Source organism: Austrofundulus limnaeus, unplaced genomic scaffold (genome assembly GCF_001266775.1).
Source record: "Austrofundulus limnaeus strain Quisiro unplaced genomic scaffold, Austrofundulus_limnaeus-1.0 Scaffold60, whole genome shotgun sequence".
Taxonomy (NCBI): domain Eukaryota; kingdom Metazoa; phylum Chordata; class Actinopteri; order Cyprinodontiformes; family Rivulidae; genus Austrofundulus; species Austrofundulus limnaeus.
The window spans coordinates 1,291,851-1,311,512 of record NW_013952462.1 but is presented as its reverse complement, the minus strand read 5'-3'; the positions used below and the strand labels follow the sequence as shown (position 1 = coordinate 1,311,512).

General features: G+C 39.6%; 1 protein-coding gene across 1 annotated transcript in view; it reads right to left on the bottom strand.

The window, feature by feature from the left end:
• loxl2a (lysyl oxidase-like 2a) overlaps positions 1–19,662 on the bottom strand; it is a 27,510-nt gene extending 7,848 nt beyond the window's left edge. The window contains exons 1-6 of the mRNA XM_014009667.1: positions 19,474–19,662; positions 14,924–15,222; positions 11,879–12,054; positions 2,648–2,856; positions 1,188–1,404; positions 736–919 (exon numbers count right to left, since the gene is read on the bottom strand). Of these exons, the coding sequence (XP_013865121.1) occupies positions 736–919; positions 1,188–1,404; positions 2,648–2,856; positions 11,879–12,054; positions 14,924–15,191 (1,054 nt within the window). The 5' untranslated portion in view covers positions 15,192–15,222; positions 19,474–19,662. The remainder of the gene's footprint in view (positions 1–735; positions 920–1,187; positions 1,405–2,647; positions 2,857–11,878; positions 12,055–14,923; positions 15,223–19,473) is intronic.

The window sequence follows — 19,662 nt, the reverse complement described above, 5'->3', positions numbered from 1 at the left end:
GGGGGAAAAAAAGACAACTTTTTCAACAACCATGTGAACTTTATGAAAGTGTGGTGTATTATATTACAGAGAACCAGGGCTTGGTCCAAAGTACAAACACCACTGTTCTAGTCCATATGTTCTTTAAAGCCTTTCTGTGCTGACTTCAGGTCTAGACTGACTGTGAGACAAAAACAGGTGGCGCTACAGATGCCAAAGGTAAGGTGGATGTTCAGGACTCAACTTCAGTCAGCACCTTTCATTTTCACAGCTGTCCATGTGTGTAATTATCCCTCAGAGGGTCTGAGGACGTGTGGGGGGAATCAGCCAACAGTTTATTTTCATCTGTGTTTGTATTTATCCTAGAGTGATCAATACAAAGCAAATGAAGCCTAAAAATTATACATAAAAGAAAAAAGAAGTATTTTGTTTATCCCATAACCTCACATTAACTTTACTGGCCATTTTAAAACCCCTCATAAACACAATTTGATCCCATATTTATCATAAAATAATGTTTTTCTTTCAATAATGTATTTTTATTTTACCTACATCTCTACACACTGGAGCTTTTTTCATATCCTTTAAAAACTTGGCAAATCCTTTTAAACACATTTTAGAAATCTAAAACATAAACAGTTGAATCATTTTGTTTCTGTCTGGAACACGTTTTTAAATCTATCATCAGTTATATTTGCAGTCCTAATTTCAGTCCTCAGTGCTGCGTCACGTCACGTGTCAGAGGTCTGCGGGTACCTTGGCCCATTCTGCCACCAGTCAGAGCCTCCTTTGCGCTGCCGAAGCCCAGCTCTCGACACACCACCGTGGCTGCCCTGATGTTCCAGTTGTCGTCACAAATGGTTCCCCACTCGCCGTTCTTCAGCACCTCCACTCGGCCCTCGCCGATCATCGCTCCGCCTCGAAGACGCACCAGAGGTTGCTGCAGAGACCCACCAAGTGATTAATAAAAAAAATACTGCAGTTGTTTTCTTAAACCGGACCATGAAAGAGCTGAGAAAAATCCAACTTCTCTGTATATGGAACACATCAGCTTTCCTCAATCATGTTCATTTTAATTTATTTATAATTAAGTGAATATAAGAAGTTTAAATTGAGGAAAATCACAAAAAGTTTGAAAGCTCAGTTTTGCTGAGAAGTTGCCACAGCTAACCACGCAGAGTGAACAGCACAGAGATAATCGGACCCACCTCCACCCTGTAGGCCTTTCTGAAACCGGCGCTGACGCTCGGAGCAAAGGCCCGTCCAGGTAAGCAGCTGACCACAGCGGGCATGCCCTTCCTGCACGTGTTGTTGCCCTTCAGCTCTATCTGCCGGCCCAGTTTGCAGTCAGAGAGGTCGGCCTCGTTGCCCGTGCAGTTGACGGAGAAACCCCAGTAGTTCTTCTTCCGACGCTTGGCCAGCAACCTGAGGAGAGATAAAGTGTCAAATATTTAAAACACTCTTCTTAATACTCAAATAAAATATTAAAGCTCCGTTTTATAAGTTTTTGGGAAACTTCCCCACTGAGTCAGCCGTGCATATCCATCTGCTGTGAAGAACAATGGAAGTAATGTTTTGGGAATTCCTAAGCTATGACCAGACTTCATACTTGAATGAAAGTCATCAACCAAGGGTCAGTGAGAAAGCCAACAGCAGAAGACTTTGAGTCTTGGACGAAACAGTTTGAGCTAAAAATGAAAGAAACTTCAATTAAAGCCTTGAGGCTTGTCGAGGGGCCATGATATAAAATCACTGTAAAAAATGGAAGAACTTTTGCCACTGAAAGGTTTGAGGAGATGGTCCATGGTTTGTTTCTGGGGGACTTTAGCAATAAAATATTTCAGATATTTGAGTAGTGGCGGGGTCTCTATTGGACTTACTTTCCATAAATTCAAGATGTTGTTTATCAAACTTGGTCTAAATCCTCTCATTTTATAAATTTTCCTACTAAAGTCCAAAGAATGAATATGCAAACTTGGCAATGTGAAGAGTCGTTCATTTGACTGACAGCACTTGGTAGGAAAATCTGCTTTGCTATCTCTCAGGTCATGATTTAAGTGTTTTTGTACGGAGAGGTTTTGCTGGGCTGCAGCTGGGTGTGAGATCTGGTCGTATAATTGTTTGACTCCAGTTCCCATGTCAGCAGACAGACACAAACAGATCAAACCTCAAAGCAGCCACCGGTTCAGATTGTAGTGCACTCAACCATTTCACCGTCCTGGCCTTGCTGAAACTTCCTCGTGTCATTTTTTTTTTGGAATCCTGTCAGGAATTCTGCAGGGCCAGATCTGCTAGATCTCAGAGTGGAAAATACATGAAGGGGCGAGCGATGACTAGAGTAAACAAACATGGTTGTGTAATGTTTCCTAACGTCTGTTTGGTCTGGGATATGCATTCCTTAACTGGCTGAAACCAAAAAAACAACAAAAAAGATTGAGGGACTTCCCGTAAAGTGCAATATTTTTAACATAAAGAGCTTTTGTGTCATAAAAGTGTGTGTGGTGAACCTCCAATTACACATCGTTAAGGTGTGATGTTTAAAGGGAGTCTTTATATGTATTTATACTACAGAGCAACTCAAAAGGGAAATGGTAAAGTCTAACCTGTCTGGAAACCTTTTATGTAATTTATTACCAACATTTAAAGAGTGAAACCAGCTGTTACTCACTTGTAGGGTCGGACGTTGACGTTTTTCTCATCGGGGAAGCCATACATGCCGCAGACGACCCTGTTGTTCATTTGTGTCCAGTCCTCACTACAGATCTGCCTCCACTTGCCTCCATCTTTCACCTCCACAAAGCCCTCAGTGATGGGGATTCTTTTTCTGTGCGAGTACGTGGCTCTGATCCTCACATCCTCCACCTGCACCGTCAGACCCTGACAGTGGAAACAGAGGAGGTTTCATCAGTTCAAATTGTGAAAATCACTAATTACAGTTGATTTAAAGGGATCCCTGATTAGTTGTAACATTAGACTTTATTTGATAAACATTTATTTTAACTGTAAAATAAAGGCTGTAAAAATACTGTAGGCTGTTTAGTTTTGTAAATTTTAAAAAATAGTTCATAAATAATAATAAATAGTTACAGGCTGAGTCATTTCTACCTTTCATTTAAGAGTCGATCATCAGATATTGTCCAAGTTTAACCTTCAGGATGGATATAGCTCGCTCGCACCGAGGACTTATCGATGTCATCATTTACCCAGAATGCTTTGCGTGTAAATTAAATGGCCCCATCCGTGTTAAAATATATTTTTAAACTTTTAGTTTAAAAATGATAAAAACTAAACATCCTACAGTATTTTTACACTCTTTATTTTACAGTTAAAATATGTGTTTATTAAATAAAGTCCAATGTTCCAACTAATCATGGATCCCTTTACTGTAACATGATGCTTCTTTCTTTTAGGTGCACACGGATTTAACTACGTAACAGGAACTTTGTACTCCACTTTACTGGATGAGTTATTTCTTGCTGCACACTTTTTTACCCAAACTGTGACTCCTCTTCATCTAATAATCCTTTATTTGAAGAGTTGTGCTTCATATTCTTCTCATCAACATGTCGCATGTGATGAAAATGTCTTTGAGTGTGTTTCTGGTTGTTGTCAGGGATGTTTTAGTCAGTCAGCACAAGATAAATGTGTGTTTATCAAGTCTCCACATTACAGACTCTGAACAGTTTTAGATCTGATCATTAAGCCTGTTGATAATTTGTCTTGATTAATGTCAAGCTGTCAAAGAGAAAGAAGTCATAAAATGTTGACCTTTAACGACCAGGCTCTTGTAATGTTGTGTGTGGATGTGTGTTAATAATATTTTTGGTTACACATCTGTGGTTTACGTTTGAGATGTCAAGTTAACCAGTACGGTAAATGAGATCATCATATTTCCCCAGAATGAAACAATTGGCTAATCTTCCACTGAAGCTATTTTCCCACTGAAATCTCTCCCCCACTGATTTACTTTTAACTGCGGAACAAAACTTGCAGCTCAAACCAATTTTTGTTGTATCTAACTTTGCAGAAATGATCCAGAAACACTGTTTGCTGAATAAATAAGTTATGTAACCTGTAAAGTGAAAACGCTGTTTACAGGACAAGTCAGTTTCATTTACATACTCTGTAAAAATGAGATCCTCCACCTGATTTATTACAAATACAACACAGCCTGTATGACTCATTTCGCGGGAAATGCAAACCCTTTCCAGAACGGAGAAAAAAAAAAGAAGAAATCCTGCTGTTGTAATATCTTGTAGGACCCACAGTTTGCACATGTTGAACGCAAAAGAGTTTAGGATGACAAATGTGACTAAAGATCTATTTAAACCTGCTGCAGCGTAGCTGAAGTTAATTACATTGAGTTTGTGAGCAAAATCTAAATTTAAAACGTCTTCTAAATCCAACTAAAAGATGAGTTCCAGCTTTGTTTTTTTTTCACAAATAAATATTCCTACTTTCACTCTTGCAACACAGCTCATAGAAATCTATGGAGAAAAAAACTGATATCTTTGAGGAAAAGTGGAAGGAATTTACCACTATTAGGAGATCATTTGATGGTTTAAAGCAAATAATTTAAAAACAAAGACATATAAAAGCGAGTATGTTTCAGGAAATTGGAAGATATAATGTCTACGGGTGATTCTTTGTGCTTTTAAAGGTGAGGTTGAGCCATCTGCTCACAGTGTGGATAAACAAAGCTCACAATCAGCATCTTGTGCTCTAAATCAAGAAGGATTGGTTACCTCTGACCTCTGGAGCACAGCTAATAACTCTGCCATTGTTCGTTTGAGCCAAAAGCTGCCGTTTGCTCCTGAATGGGTATGAAGTTGTACCACAGGTGCCAAAATCAGCCCAAGCTCTGAGATGCTTTGTGATTTATAAATGCTGACTTCACTCCTTTTTATAATAGACAGTTTCTTTAACTTTCCCTCCAAAAAAAAAAAAAGGTCCAGGGCCAGTATATTAATCGTTTGCCCACTGAGTGGCTTCCTGAGATGGCGTCAGCCTTAAGGAATGTTCAAGGCTTCAGGGTCTCTCAGCCTTCAAGACCGCAGTGCAGGAGGAGTCTCCGGGGTTTTAGGAGTGACCCCAGAACCGCCCACTGACCACAGCGGTTACAGCGAGCAAAAAAACTACTCTGTCATGAAGGGATTCTTGCAAGCTGAGCAGGACAGAGTGTTTTCCGTCTGTGCCTGGCGGGGTGAGGAGGTAGGGAAACGTGCTCATGGTCACAGAGCCGGTGTTCTCAATTTAATGTTTTCTTTTTCTTTTTCTCCTTCTGTGTGGAGGGTTCTAATATAAAAGTTGCATTAAAGAATGAAAGGAATAAAAAGCAAAAATGAAAAGAGGAAAAAGACAGGTGTGGGGTTGGTTTAAACGAGGCGCTGAGTTGGGTCTGAGCTGTGTTGTTTTTGGCTCTGGGAGAGGAAACTGAATGAGAGACAGAAGAGAAGTGCACAGATCTGCACAGCTGGGATCAGTCCAGCAGCCTCCCAGACCTCTGACCATCAAACGTAGACTCATCATTATACAGTTCGGCTGCAACCCAGACGTACAAACTCAGATTTGAGCTCTGCTGAGCTGCAGAGAGAAGAACAAAGAGACACGATGCTGATTCTCATTAAAGTTGTGAAAAATCTTTGTCCCAAAGAAGCTTTGATCAATATTTCTTCACTCTTTCTGAAAGTCTTTCAGGTTTTTTTATTTTTATTTTTGGCTGGGGGACATCTCTTCAGTCTTTGTCCCTGATTGTGACAAAATATTACACAGTGTGTGATTAAAAAGGTGAAAAAGTGTCAGATTTGAAAAAAATAAACAAAATCTACAGAGGATGACCAGTATGTGCAGCTTTGTCTTTAAGAAAACAGAAAAAAAAAATCCAGAAAAGACCTGAGAAATTCACCATCCTTCAGGTGAGCAATTTTCATCTCATAGGGAATCACTTTGTTAGTGGTAAAAAATATTTTGTGTGTCAGACTGTTGTCTTTGGTCAACTAATAAAGCAGAACCAGAGCCTAAAGATCTTTTTTTAAATGATTATTTTGCTAAGTTGTCTGTTTTGTGTCAACACACCAGTATATCTTTTGAGTTTGACTACACTAAGTTCAAATGAAAAGATCAAACTTGCTCATAATTAAATGAAGATGCTGCTTCTGCAGCCAGTCTCTGCCAACAAATTATTTAAAAATACTAAAAAGAAGTTAGAATTGAACAGTAACTTTTTTGGTCTCATTCTTCGTATTCAAGTCTGAACAAAAATGCATTTCATGTTTATGTCAGGTCAAGCTGAGGCCAGTTCTCCAAAGAACATTTCTGAACATTTACCTCATCTTACTGTACCTCACTGACCCTGAGACTGTACAGATGCCTTTAATCCTAAAGAAATATTTCTGTTGGTGAGTGAGAGAAAAAAGAAAACAGATCATTACAGTGCTTCTCTCTGAAGTGAGCTCTGCTAAATTACTGAACTCTTTCCAAATGAAAGCCCGACTTACTTTCCTGACGGGGGTCTCTCTCCCGCCCAGAACATAGCTGTGTGAACATGAGGCTGTGGTCTAGCCAGTGTGTGACTAATGCTTCCACTACTCTGCATTTCTTCCACTTTATTCACAGCCCGATGCACGTTCACCAGCACGTGCAAAAAAAAAAAAAAAAAAAAAAAAAAGACTAACCTTCTGCCCGCCCACATTTTACAAAACTTAACAAGAATGAAGGCCAATCAGCATCAGTTTGGATGAAAAACAACTGAGATATGACTTTCTCTGCAGCCTCACCAGCTTCAGCAAACAGACCTGACAGATGACGAGACGCACATCTGGAATATCTATCAGAGCCTGCTGCTCCCACTGTGGCAGCGAAAAGAAAAAAAAACTCTTTTCAGACAAAGATTACCTAACTTCAGCACAACGGAGTGCAATGTCTGTTAAAACGTGAAGCTACAACCAGGCTGGAGAGATTACCGTGGAATAAAATAATCTAATGCTCACTGCATCTTATTTGTCCTGAACACACAAAGCACAGTCTAAGGTTTATGTGTCATTATGCAGAATTGTCTCAGAGAACTAGCCGTAACACTAAAATGTGCAGTTTTTAAATAAATCCACTCAAATCCTAGCTAATCTAATGTGCACAGCTGCATGACTTCCTGTTTTTACCTAACATTTTAAAGTTCTATGTTTCTAGTTTTGCAAAAATCATCCCAAAGCCTTGAATCAAACGTGATGTTCACAAATCATAACTCCGATTTATGAAATGAGCACATTGTGAGGGTATTAAATCAAAAATGTTCAAGTTAAAAATCCTTCAGCTCAGGTAATGTGACTCACAAAAAAATGTGATTAAAGCCTCAAGAGGATCCAGCTGTTGAACATGTGGTGCAGCAGTCTGATCCTGTCCTACACAGGAGGAACTGAGCTCAGTCTGCTGACATAAATCATCATTTTCTCCCCTCAAACGCTCTTATCCTCATGAGCTTCCTGCATACATGGTTCTCAGGGCAGGTCCAGCTCTGGCTCAGATTTCTTTTTGTTGTTTGCAGAGGCTGCGAGGAAATGAGATCCTGAGAATCAACGTATGCATGTGTAGACTCTGTTAAACAGTTCTGGTTTAATAAATACAACAAAAGGCTTCCAACAGCTGCATTTTGTTAAAACAACTGGTGTTTTACAACGATGTAATGGTTCCTGATGTAGTTGTTTTGTTGGAGTAAACACTGGTAACGATCTGGAGTTAAACTGCAGCTGTTTTTGTGACTCATATTCTTCTTTGTCCCTTCAGAAACATAATTTTCTGTCTCTTCTAAAGATGTCTTCATCTAGAAACAGATTTTTCTAGAGCATAAACAATGATAATAATGGCAAATGTTTTAGCCATGTGGACTAATCTTTGTTTTTTGTTTTTTCCTGGATTTTTCTTTTTGGCACAGAACAGCAGTGTTACACAACGATCACACATTTAAACTGCGGTGCAAACAGTCTGGAAAATGCAACAACACTGTCCCAGAATGACTCCAATCTAACTTGTACCATAACACTCTCATCATCCCAGAATAGCACTTCACATTCTTTACTGTGCTATTCTCACATAAACATCATGACAGTCACAAGCTGGGTGCATCCTTTCAACTCAGTGAGAATTAATAAAGTTTTCTGTCATTACAGTGTTCAGCTCTGCTAACAAATAGGCCCGATTTAATGAATGTGGCCACCACATCTGTCACGTGTGACAAACGTTGATCCCTCTGGAAGAAACAATCAGACATAACAATGACTCTCCGCTGGGTTAAACTAAGAAAATAAGAACAAATTACTCTGTACAATTAAACAGATACTAGTGGATGTTGTAGGATTAGTGGGGAGCATCAGATGTGGCGTATTAAAGTAATTAACTTTACTTATGACAATGACTCAGATACAGAAATAATGCAGTGATGTTACAAGTGAATTTGTAGGAACATGTTTGGAGTATAAATAACATTTTTTTAAATGCAACTTTAACATATTGTTCTTTAGGGGATTTCTTATTTATGCAACTACTAGTTTTTAAATTCCTGTTTAGGGTCAGTTATAGCCTGGTAAAAACCAGACCCATGAAGGGAAACTAGAATTGAGCGGAACTGCGTAGGAAGGCAAGGGTCAGGCTAGGTCAGTTAGGGATACCTCACATTTTTATAAATGCAGTCCTGTATAAACCATAAATATCTTACATGCTGTAGATAGCTGTTTGAACAACCTCAAGTTGAAAAGATAGTTTTATTCTGACTAAACTGATGAACTAAAGGCTAGTCTGAGCAGAACCAAGACAAAAGTTATCATTGTAACACAACCCAAATCAAAAAATAATAATAATAATTCTACAGTGAGCAGTTTAATAAACTTTGATATAGCTGTTGTTTATACAAAGTTTTTTATGAAGAAAATCTTTGGTTATTTACCAGAGCAAATAGCAGCAGCAGTTAACTTTAGCACATCTGGTGCATCTTGGGACACTTTCAGTATACTGTCGGTATATCTTACTTCAGCTGGAATAATTGTATAATGCAAAATTAATGGTGGTGCAACCATCCATCCATCCATCCATCCATCCATCCATCCATCCATCCATCCATCCATCCATCCATCCATCCATCATCTATACCCGCCTCTTCCTTTCAGGGTAACGGGGGTCACTGGTGCCCATATCCAGCAGTCACAGTGCGAGGGGCGGGGTATAATGGTGCGTTCACACCAAACGCGATTTCAGCGTCAGGAGCAGCAGGTTTACATGCAAAGTCTATGGTGGACGCGCTTCAAGCAACGTCGGGAAGTTCTGCGGCGCCTCAAGCGCGATTAGAGCAGCGCGATTTGAACGATTTGGACGATCTGAGCGTCGAACGCTCAGATCGTCCAAATCGTCCAAATCGCTGAAGTTGGGAAATCTGAACTTTTGCAGCTCGACGCGCAGCGTCAACCAATCAGAGAGACTCCACTGTGTGACGTAGCGACATATTTCCCGACGGGACAGTTTACTGAATGAGGTCCACTAACCTGAAACAGACGGAGCGGAGCTCTTTCGCTAAAATGAGTGCCTGCAGTCGTGTCCTGATCCGCAGCAATGCGTGACAGCGACTCATCAGACTGAAAAAAATAGTCCTGAAAGCAGCTGTGAGCCTCTTCTCTGAATTATCTGGTGAATTAATTATGAATTAATTATCTGATGAACGTGACACGTTCTGGCTGTCTGTAAATAAAGCAAAGCCACTTCCTCGTCCGACATTAAACGGAGCCCGACAGAGGAGGGAGGGGCGGGGCGGCTGTCGCCGTGCGGCGCTTCAACAACTGTCCTGCGTCTGACCTCAAAGTGCACAAGCTTCAGACTTCAGCGTTGGCTGCGATTTTGAAGCTGAAATCGCGTTCGGTGTGAACGCACCATAACCATTAAGTTCATATTTGCATAAACTGATATGATTTTTATTTTTAATTGTTTTTGGATTTAAGTTGTTTTAAGACAACAGCATTCCTCTTTGATCTTGGCCTTGCTTAGACTATTCATTAGCTACCAATTCAATCATAATATAACTTTTTTTTTTCAAACTGAGGTTGTTGAAGGACCATCTAAAACGGGTAAGATAGTTGGTGTTCATAATCTTTCCACAGAACCCCATTTCAAAAATATCTAAAACATCTTAAAATACGGTATATTTTTCTACAAGAAAACTTTGGCGAAATGAAATCTTTATTCGAGCTTTTTGAGGCAGGACCAGGAGAACAGGCAAAACTCCAGAACATGTGCAAAGAGACTTGTTTATTAACAATAAAGCGTGCTGACGTGGCAGCACACGGGCTGGGGTTGGAAACAGCACAATAAATGAACAGAGGACAAAAGATTAAATATGATGACACATTAATGAGGGTTAAATGAGAAACACCTGGAGGAGACATGAGGAGCAGGTGAGTTAGGGCGGGACTAAAACAAAGACTGACAGATGTCACAGAATGGAAAAACACAAGGATCTACAGAAAACTAACGGAAAATACACAAAAATGTCACTAAAGACTGCATTTATGAAATTTGAAGCCTGTAAAAAGTCTTTAAGATTAGTACTCCATAAGGTAAAATGTAAATTGTGGTAAAAATCTATGGAAATTTAACTGTATTTACACAGCTGACTGCTAACATTCCAGGTACAAAATGCTAATTCATGCTGTGAATAAACAGGTCGCAGGAACAGAGTTGCCCATTGCTGCTGTCAGTTCAAGCAATGCCAAAGATTAGCTACACCTTTTTTCTCTTCCTCTGCTCCGTGACTTGAAAGACTTTGGCCGAACCAAGGAAGTATTTACAGGGTGGCAGACTGAACTGCCCTAACACACCAGAAACCCTAAAAACTCAGAACAAACACGGAACATGAAGGTGTTACCTAAATATACAAGCTATAAAACTCAGGAATAAATGCAGAGTGTTCAGCAGCACACATTGCTCATTTTAATTTCACCTCTCCTCATCTCCTCCATGCCCAGTGCTGAACTTTGCAGTGGAAAAGTAAACACATTTTTTTTTCAATAAATGTTCTACTCAGGCATCCTAACAGAATCCAGTCAAAAAAAAAGTGCTGTCCTGGTGTGACTCAGCTAATTCCGCCCCCTGTCAAGTATAAATAAACACGAAGCTCTGGTATGAATGCAGTGAGAACATACTGGCCCCTTCTAAACCGCCAAACTCACCTTCCTTTAGCTAAGTCATTAATTCGTAATGGAAAACGCTCTGCAGCACCTTGTTTTAATAACTTGTTTGCAGACGAGCAGAAGGAATGCCTCCATGTCCTCTCCTGCCCTCCCCATCCTCCCTGTCACGTTCACATGCCCACACGCCTGACTTTCCATCCGGTTCTCTGCACCCAGACAGGATGGTTTTCCTGCCCTCTGAGTCATCTCTGAAATCTCCCCGGCTGCAGACTGGGGGTCTGGTGTGGGCAGGGACACTGTAACACTGTAGGACTGTAGTCTTTATGGCAGATTTCTGTAAAATGGGTAGCAATAAAACATGCATAATATGCAAAGGCCGATATAATGTTTGACTTTAATTTTGTGTTTATAGTTTAGCTGCTTTTTGTTCAAGCTACTCAATATTTGTTTTCAAGTAAACACTCGCAGTTTTAACAAGATGAGACACTTAACGCACCTTAATAGTTCAAGCCAATTCCTGTTAGCAGACTTGGAAGGGTTTGAAGAGTCAGTTTGAGAGCTGGAGCAGTTTCACAGAGATAACTTTTTTCTTTCATCCAAAGCCGATACTCAATGAAGAGAGCATCTGTACATATTTCATGTGTCTACTTGAACCATGTGTGAACTGATATTTATGTGACAGTGTGAACACTTTGTATATCGCAATATTCACTGTGGGTGTGCTGGGACCTTACCTCCACGCTGTTGGCTTGGTTTTGGATGAACTTAAAGCCTGGAATACGCTTCTGGGAGCAGACCACCCCGACGTCTTCTGAGTGTTTGCAGTCAGAAACCCCGAAGCCGTTGGACTCACACTGAGCCAGGCTCTTCTCTCCACCGGTGCAGTGCACGTTATCGAGCCAGATTCGACCTGAAACAAGAGAAAAGGGAATTCAGTTAGCCACGAAGAGCCCATTTGCAACAAAAACCATCACAAGACATTGCACAAAAATGTTTATACATTATAAAATGCCAATTAGTAAAAGTTAGCTATCTGAGGAAGTGCGCAAATTGCGCTGAATCTTCACTTTGTCGCAATCTGCCGTTCTGAGCATCACACACTAACCAGCACTCAAACTATTTGGGATAAAATCTCTGTCTACACATTAGTAAAAAAATTAAAGTATTGGCTTAACAGTGTGTAAAGTGAAAATGTGCTTTTTATTTGTTATTTTTAAACAATATAAAAAATAATAATCAGACTGCAGTGCTTTTAAAACCAGACTGAACAAAGGCGGACAATTGGTGACAAAATAAGTTACGTGAGAAATCAGAGAGATTTGTTTGATTCCTGTCATTCTGTGTTTGTCTAGGTCTCTTTCCTGTCCTCTCTGACCCTATCCTGGGTCTGGTTTTGGTTCCCCTGGAGGTTTTTTCCTGTTAAAGGGAGTTTATCTTTTTACGCACACAGTTTTCCACTGTGGTTTATATCAGCATGACTGTTTAATTTATTAATGAGATAAACTGAAATCTTTGGGTTTTAGTGAGCTTGTCAGGCAAATAATAGCACATTAACAGTGTCTTTCTTGACAATTTGTTGATTAAACTGTCATATTTTCTGAAAAAATCACTATCATCATTGGTTATTTGCAATATGAGGACATTATTGATCTGATTTTCACTGCTTTTGATGGCAAGGCTTTTGTCACTGAGCTAAAGGGAGCCACAAACAAAGCTGGAATTTAAGATGCACAATTACCTTCCTTCCTTATAAAAAACATTACAGCATCAAAACTACAAATCTGAACATCATTTAAACATTTTATTCGACAGCTTAAGCTGTGTGTCTCATCTTTTTGTAGTGTATTTGGACATTTTTACTGAGGTCTAGTCACCAGTGAAGGAAAGTTACTCACACGGAGACACTTTTGATCTCTGACATATCCTTCAGCCAAAACAAGGCTGAGAAATGTCACGGCTGGAAAAGATCATCTGTTATTCAGCTGGCTGCTCTGAATCATGAGTGAAGAAGAGGCACATTACTGTAGCTGCAGCCACGGGAACCTCCAACGTGCTGCTCATCATTCTGACAGCCTCAACATGTTGCAGAGGAACATTGTGTTCATACCAACAATTTCACATGGCCACGTAGCCTCTGCTTTTCCTACTTCTGGAAGAGTCTTACTATAAGAGCTTAATGTTCCAGAGCTACAAATGTATGACGGATTGAAAAACAGCTAAGTTTCAGTTCACTTTTATATGCTTAACTTTGTGATAAATGCTTTGTTAACACTAGAATGTGGAGGTTTTATGGGGAGTTAACAAGCTAGTGAAAGGAGGAAGGAGCACTGTCTACATGAATGTATTTGTTTTAATTATAAACTTTTATTGCCTCTTTAAAAAAGTCAGCCAAATTTCTCAATTAAACTAAATTAGAAGATAACTGCAAAAGATACTAGCAATGCTGCAGCTAAATGCTGAAGTTAGTAAAACAATATCTGAAAGCTAAATGTAGCTAAATTGCATGAGAACTTGTCAGTCCCAGCCCAGGATTGACTTACCAGTACTTATTTATCTATCCACCAGTCTACCTACCCATCTATCTACCCATGTACCCATCTATCTACCCATATACCCATCTATCTACCCATGTACCCATCTATCTACCCATCCATCTACCTATCTACACATCTACACTGCAAAAACTGTCCATCTTACCAAGTTTTAAAATCTTATATCCAGCCAAAAAATCATTATGATCTTGTTTTGAGTCTAATTTACTAATCAAGAACTGATTGTGTAAGAATAATCATCTTGTTTTCAGAATGTGTAAGATTATTTGTCTTGTTAGTCTGAAAATTTGACTCAAATTAAGTCAACAATTTCTGCCAATGGAGTAAGAAAATTTTACTTAGTAAGATTCTTGAAATACTTGGTTTGACTCAATTTTTTCTTATTTCAAGAGTCTTACCAAGTAAAAATTTCTTACTCCATTGGCAGAAATTTTTTTACTTAATTTGAGTCAAAATTTCAGACTAATAAGACAAATAATCTTACACATTCTGAAAACAAGATTATTATTCTTACACAGTCAGTTCTTGTTTAGTAAATCAGTCTCAAAACAAGATCAAAAAGACTTTTTGGCTGGATATAAGATTTTAAAACTTGGTTAGGTGGACAGTTTTTGCAGTGTATCTACCCATCTATCTACCCAAAGAACCACATTTATGAAATGCACTGAAACTAAATCAGAAGTTGATTTTGCCTCATTTTAGTTATCTAAATGCGTGTAAGGAACCCAGAGGGGTCCTCAACAAGAGTGCTGTCTGAACTTACAACTACTGGCATACGGTCACCACCAGCAACCAGAAACTACCACGTTCACAGAGGTGGGAAAGTCATTAGTGTTTCTCTGGTAATGGAGTAAACTATACATGACAGGAAAAAAGGAAAAGAGGAAAAAAGGAGGTGAGATTATGTCTGTGTGGGTCTGGTTTACATATCTTGTTTCCAGTTGTTCCCTACTCTGCACTGACTGATGTGTTCCAGCTCACATTTTACATCTAATGAGGAAACCAGTGCTTTGTGGGGATTCAGAGTCGGGGGAAATCTGAACCTCATTCAGAGATCATCACGGAACATATGGAGCTGCATACACAGATGGGATTACTTTTACGTAATGCATGTCATTCAATGGCCACATAAACACCCCTCACTTCAATTCTTAAACAACTAAATCAGATTTTTTTTTATTTGAGTACAAATTAAGATTTTGACACCAGCAGACACCAATTCTTTACCTTCTCCTTTTCCAAACTTGGCTGAGGGGGACCAGGACACAGCATCCATGAAGCCCAGCTCTCTGCACACCACTTGGGCTGCGTAGATGGAGAAGTCATCATCGCACACCGTTCCCCACTCTCCATTGTAGAAAACTTCCACCCGGCCCTCGTAGTGTTTCCTTTTCTCCCCAGCTAGACGTAGTTGGACTACAGGGTTGCCAGACTGGGCATTGCACAGCCCACAAATACACAACAAGAGACAACTGATGGCAAGCGGATCCAACATGATGCAGATCAAAGGAGGAGGAGATGATGACCTAAAGGGAGATAAAATATTTTACAGTGAGCTGGACTTTACTATGTTTTTTAATATTCCAAGAAATTCAGCTGTGGAGAAGTAATTGTGTTCCTGGAAATAAGTGGAATAATTACAAAACTTTGGTTTAGTCTAGAGCTGCCACAAATGATTATTTTTATAGTCGCTTAATCACTGATTATTTTTTCAGTCGACTAATGGGATCATACATTAATTGAATATAAAACTGAGCTTATCGTGCCAGAATGCAGCTGCTATTATATAACCATCATTGGATTTTAGCTATATGCTAACTAAAATCTGTCTGTATAATGTCTTGTGACGTCCACGGCCTACCCCAGTTACCACTACTGTGCATGTGTGTCAAGGACAGAAAGGCAGATGTGGCAGTGGAAGGTGTCAAAACAGTTTGGAGAGAAAAACAAAGAAAAAAAAGATTAATCGATTATTAAATTAGTCATCGATTATTTTAATAATCGATTAGTCGTCGATTAATCGACTAATCGTGGCAGCCCTAGTCTAGTCATCACCAGGCTTCCAAAAGCTTCTGGTTCAACCACAATTATTGACAAAATTCACGAAAATTTAATGTGAACTGACTCAACCAAAAATGCACAGAAAATAAGTAACAACTGTTAATGAGTTTACACATCAGAAATTTATCAAACCAAAAAGATTCGACGTTTTGGTCATAATCATGAACAAACTAAGCTGAGGTCAGTCAAAGAACTAAGATTTTCTTTATTTAATAAGCTGTTTTGGATCTTTATACATGAAATATCATAAATTTAATAATGTATAAATTTAAAGTATAAATTTATACATGAAAGATCACAAACACTTCTGATGCCCCTTAAATAGCTTGATGTAATAGCTTCTTACATCAAGCTATTTAAGGGGCATCAGAAGTGTTTGTGATCTATGGGGGACACACTGGTGGGAGTTGAGGGGGTTGGGAGGGACGTCTGAGGGTCCCCCTGAGAAAATCTTTGAATGAAGTAGATGCCATTTTCTGCATTCTGGTGTTTTAAACAGGTTGGTAAACATAATTTTACCTACATAAATAAACTCTTGATATGAGTATCAATCAAGTAGAATGAATTAATTCATACAGCAATGGAAAGGGCGCTGGATGAACTAATAATTATTACTGCAACACTTATGAGACGTTTGTCCTTTTCTCTAAAAAGGTAAAATTTACATCTTTAATTTAATACATCCATCCATCCATTTTCTTCTGCCTATCCGGGGTCGGGTCGCGGGGGCAGCAGCTTCAGAAGGGAGGCCCAGACCTCCCTCTCCCCAGTCACTTCTTCCAGCTCCTCCGGGGGAACTCCAAGGCGTTCCCAGGCCAGCCGAGAGACATAGTCCCTCCAGCGTGTCCTGGGTCTTCCTCTGGGCCTCCTCCCGGTGGGACGTGCCCGGAACACCTCACCAGGGAGGCGTCCAGGAGGCATCCTTACCAGATGCCCGAGCCACCTCAACTGGCTCCTCTCGACGTGGAGGAGCAGCGGCTCTACTCTGAGTCCCTCCCGGATGACCGAGCTTCTCACCCTATCTCTAAGGGAGAGCCCAGCCACCCTGCGGAGGAAACCCATTTCGGCCGCTTGTAATACAAGCTTTGCCAATTTTAAAGCCACCGTTCTGCACTGTAAAGCTGCTTCTTCCTCTGCTTGATTTTCACCCGACTGCACGCCTGATTTGCTCTTTCCAAACATTGCCACGCTCCTCAGGTGGAGGCTACATGTACTCTTCTTCCTCGATGGCCCAGCGCCTCACTCAGTTGAAAATGGTGAGCAGCAGCCTTATACTGTATGTATAAGTTAAGATTTATTTATTTTCTTATTAATTCTGTATTTATTTATTTATTTATTGGTTTTAAATTTATGATGTGAATAAAGGAGATAGATATATGGTTTGTGTGATTTGAAAATGACTTTTAAATGGGAGGGGGTGGTTTCCCCTTTTGCCCCACAGGGTCAGTGGGGAGGCCAGCATATTTTCAAGGTTAACCCTGGCCATCCCTTGGGGGCCTCTCTGGTCCTTTTGCCTTGGGGTCCCTCAGGAGGAGCTGGAAAGTGTCGCTGGGGAGAGGGATGTCTGGGTTTCTCTCATAAACCTGATGTCTCTGCAGCCTGACTACAGAGAAGTGGCAGAAGATGGAGAAGGATGGAGCCTCTGGTAGAAACAACTGCAGTGAGTTGGCAGTCGGTGCCACAGTCCTGTAATTCTGATGCTGCAGGTTTGAGCCCAGGTCACGTCAAGAAGGATATTCAGTATAAAACAACTGCCAAATCTTTCAGGGGAGTTTGCTCGCTGCTAAGACCCCTGCAGAGAGGTGCTGCCGAAAGAAAAACAACATTTGGCTTCCAGTAAAAGAAAATAAGAATTAGAGAAAGTTTGGCAAAGAAAAAATAAGTGAAGGGACTTTCATTATCAGCCTGTTTAATGTGCTAACAGAGTGTAAATCTAAGCTCCTGCAGGTTTGGTGCAGCTACTGTCTTCATCTGCTGATCTTTGCCTTCAGGCTGAACTGAACTCTCTGAACTTCACATCAGAGAAAGATGACACCAAGCTTAACATTTCATGACAAACGATGAATGCATGAACATTAAGATAAAACATCTGCAGGCAGAAATAAAAGGATGCCAGGAAGACCGCTGGGAGGCCATCTCAACATCCAGAGTGGAATGAGTTGACGTCATGGTGAAAGCCCAACAAACTGCACACGCTTGTACAAACACCCCTCGAGGTAAAGGTCAGTAAATAGTTGAACCCTGTAGGACGTCACAGAGGAGGCCGAAAGAGATGTGCTCCTTGGAAGGACTACATGTTTAAAAAAGGCCAGCAGAAACACTGAAATATTCTGTGTGCCTTTTTTTTTATAAAGTAAGAAAATAATTATGTAAGCAGGAGAGCAAGTAAATACAAACACTTTAAAAACAACCAAACCATGTTTGATTGATTTAAACAGGAATGTGTTTGTAACTAAAGTATCCTGGGCTTAACTTTATTAAATAATTCATTATTATAGGTTGTACAAATCTAAACTTGTAGACTAAATCCAAGAATTCAACACAATTACACTGATTTTTGTCATAAATTAAGCACTGATGGAACATTAAGTCAAACCCAGTGGTGGGCAGGACTAATCTAAAAATTAGTTCCACTAGCCCTAAAACACTAACTCAAATATTTAAGTCCCCTAATTCTAAAGCACTAATGCACTGAAAGTTTTAGAAAAAGCTAATTTTAAAGCACTAAAATAACCCAGTCAACCCATGAACATTCTCCAACAGACAACATGAGTCACATGTTGCTCTTTTAAGACTTATCATTGACATTCCTCAGCTGTATTTGAGTTTATTTATTGTCATCTGGTGGATAAGTGACACACATGAACAAAATGTGTGACAGCTTTCACCCTCAGCTCTTAACATTAACGTTGATCAATAACATTTATAGACCTCAGTTAGTGCTTCTAAATTTAGCAAGTGCTAATCCACTAATAAATTTTAAAATTAGCAAAAGCCCTAAAGCACTAATAAGGAAATTAGTTCCAACTAATGCTTTAGGGGAACTGTGCCCAGCACTGATCAAACCTACTCTGTTATTTCCTAATGTTCATTTCTGGTTTCACTGTGTTGGCTGAACTGATGTTAATTTAATTTTTGGTTAAAATAACATATCTTTTTTTTTTGTTCATAGTATGTTTACATCTATTTAATAAGACAGACACAAGTACAACAGGATTAAATGTCTAAAGTTAATTTCTACTTCATTAATGTGTTAATTGTGTTGAGTAAAATACTAATAATCTAAATTGAAAAATAAACTTAAAGTGAATATAACTCAGCCAAAAACATTTAACAGGCTCTAAAACATGTCAAATCACTTCAGACATATTAGGTTACAGCAACACAATCGTTTCATTATGAAAGAAAGATAAAGGAATGTGTTATAATCAACAAGTTTTTTTTTTTTTTTTTTGTGCACAATAAAAGTGATGAGTAGTTCTCAGCACCAGCAACAAGGACACAAAGTTCTTGGTTTTAATTAAAAAAGTTACAAAAAATGTAATATCAGGAAAACACATCAACCACAGTAAAGTTTAGGTCATACGTGTAATACATAGAAATGTATCTATTTTTTACAAATACTCGTTAGCTAGCTAAAAAAATCAATATCACACATCAATGCACGTGCGACACGACTTGGAGCCAAAGGAAACATAAAAAGTGAAAACTCTTACTCTGACCGAGGAGAACCAGCCGTCACACTTTCCACGTCACGGTGTGTGAAGTTTCTAACCTGTCGGAGAAAGGATGGATTGGGTAGAACCGGTTCTTTGTCCTTTAAGTACTTTCTGGTTGAGTTTTTTGTTTTTTTCGGGGCTCCCCTCACAGCTGGCTGCTCTCTCCCGTACCACTCCTCAGCAAAC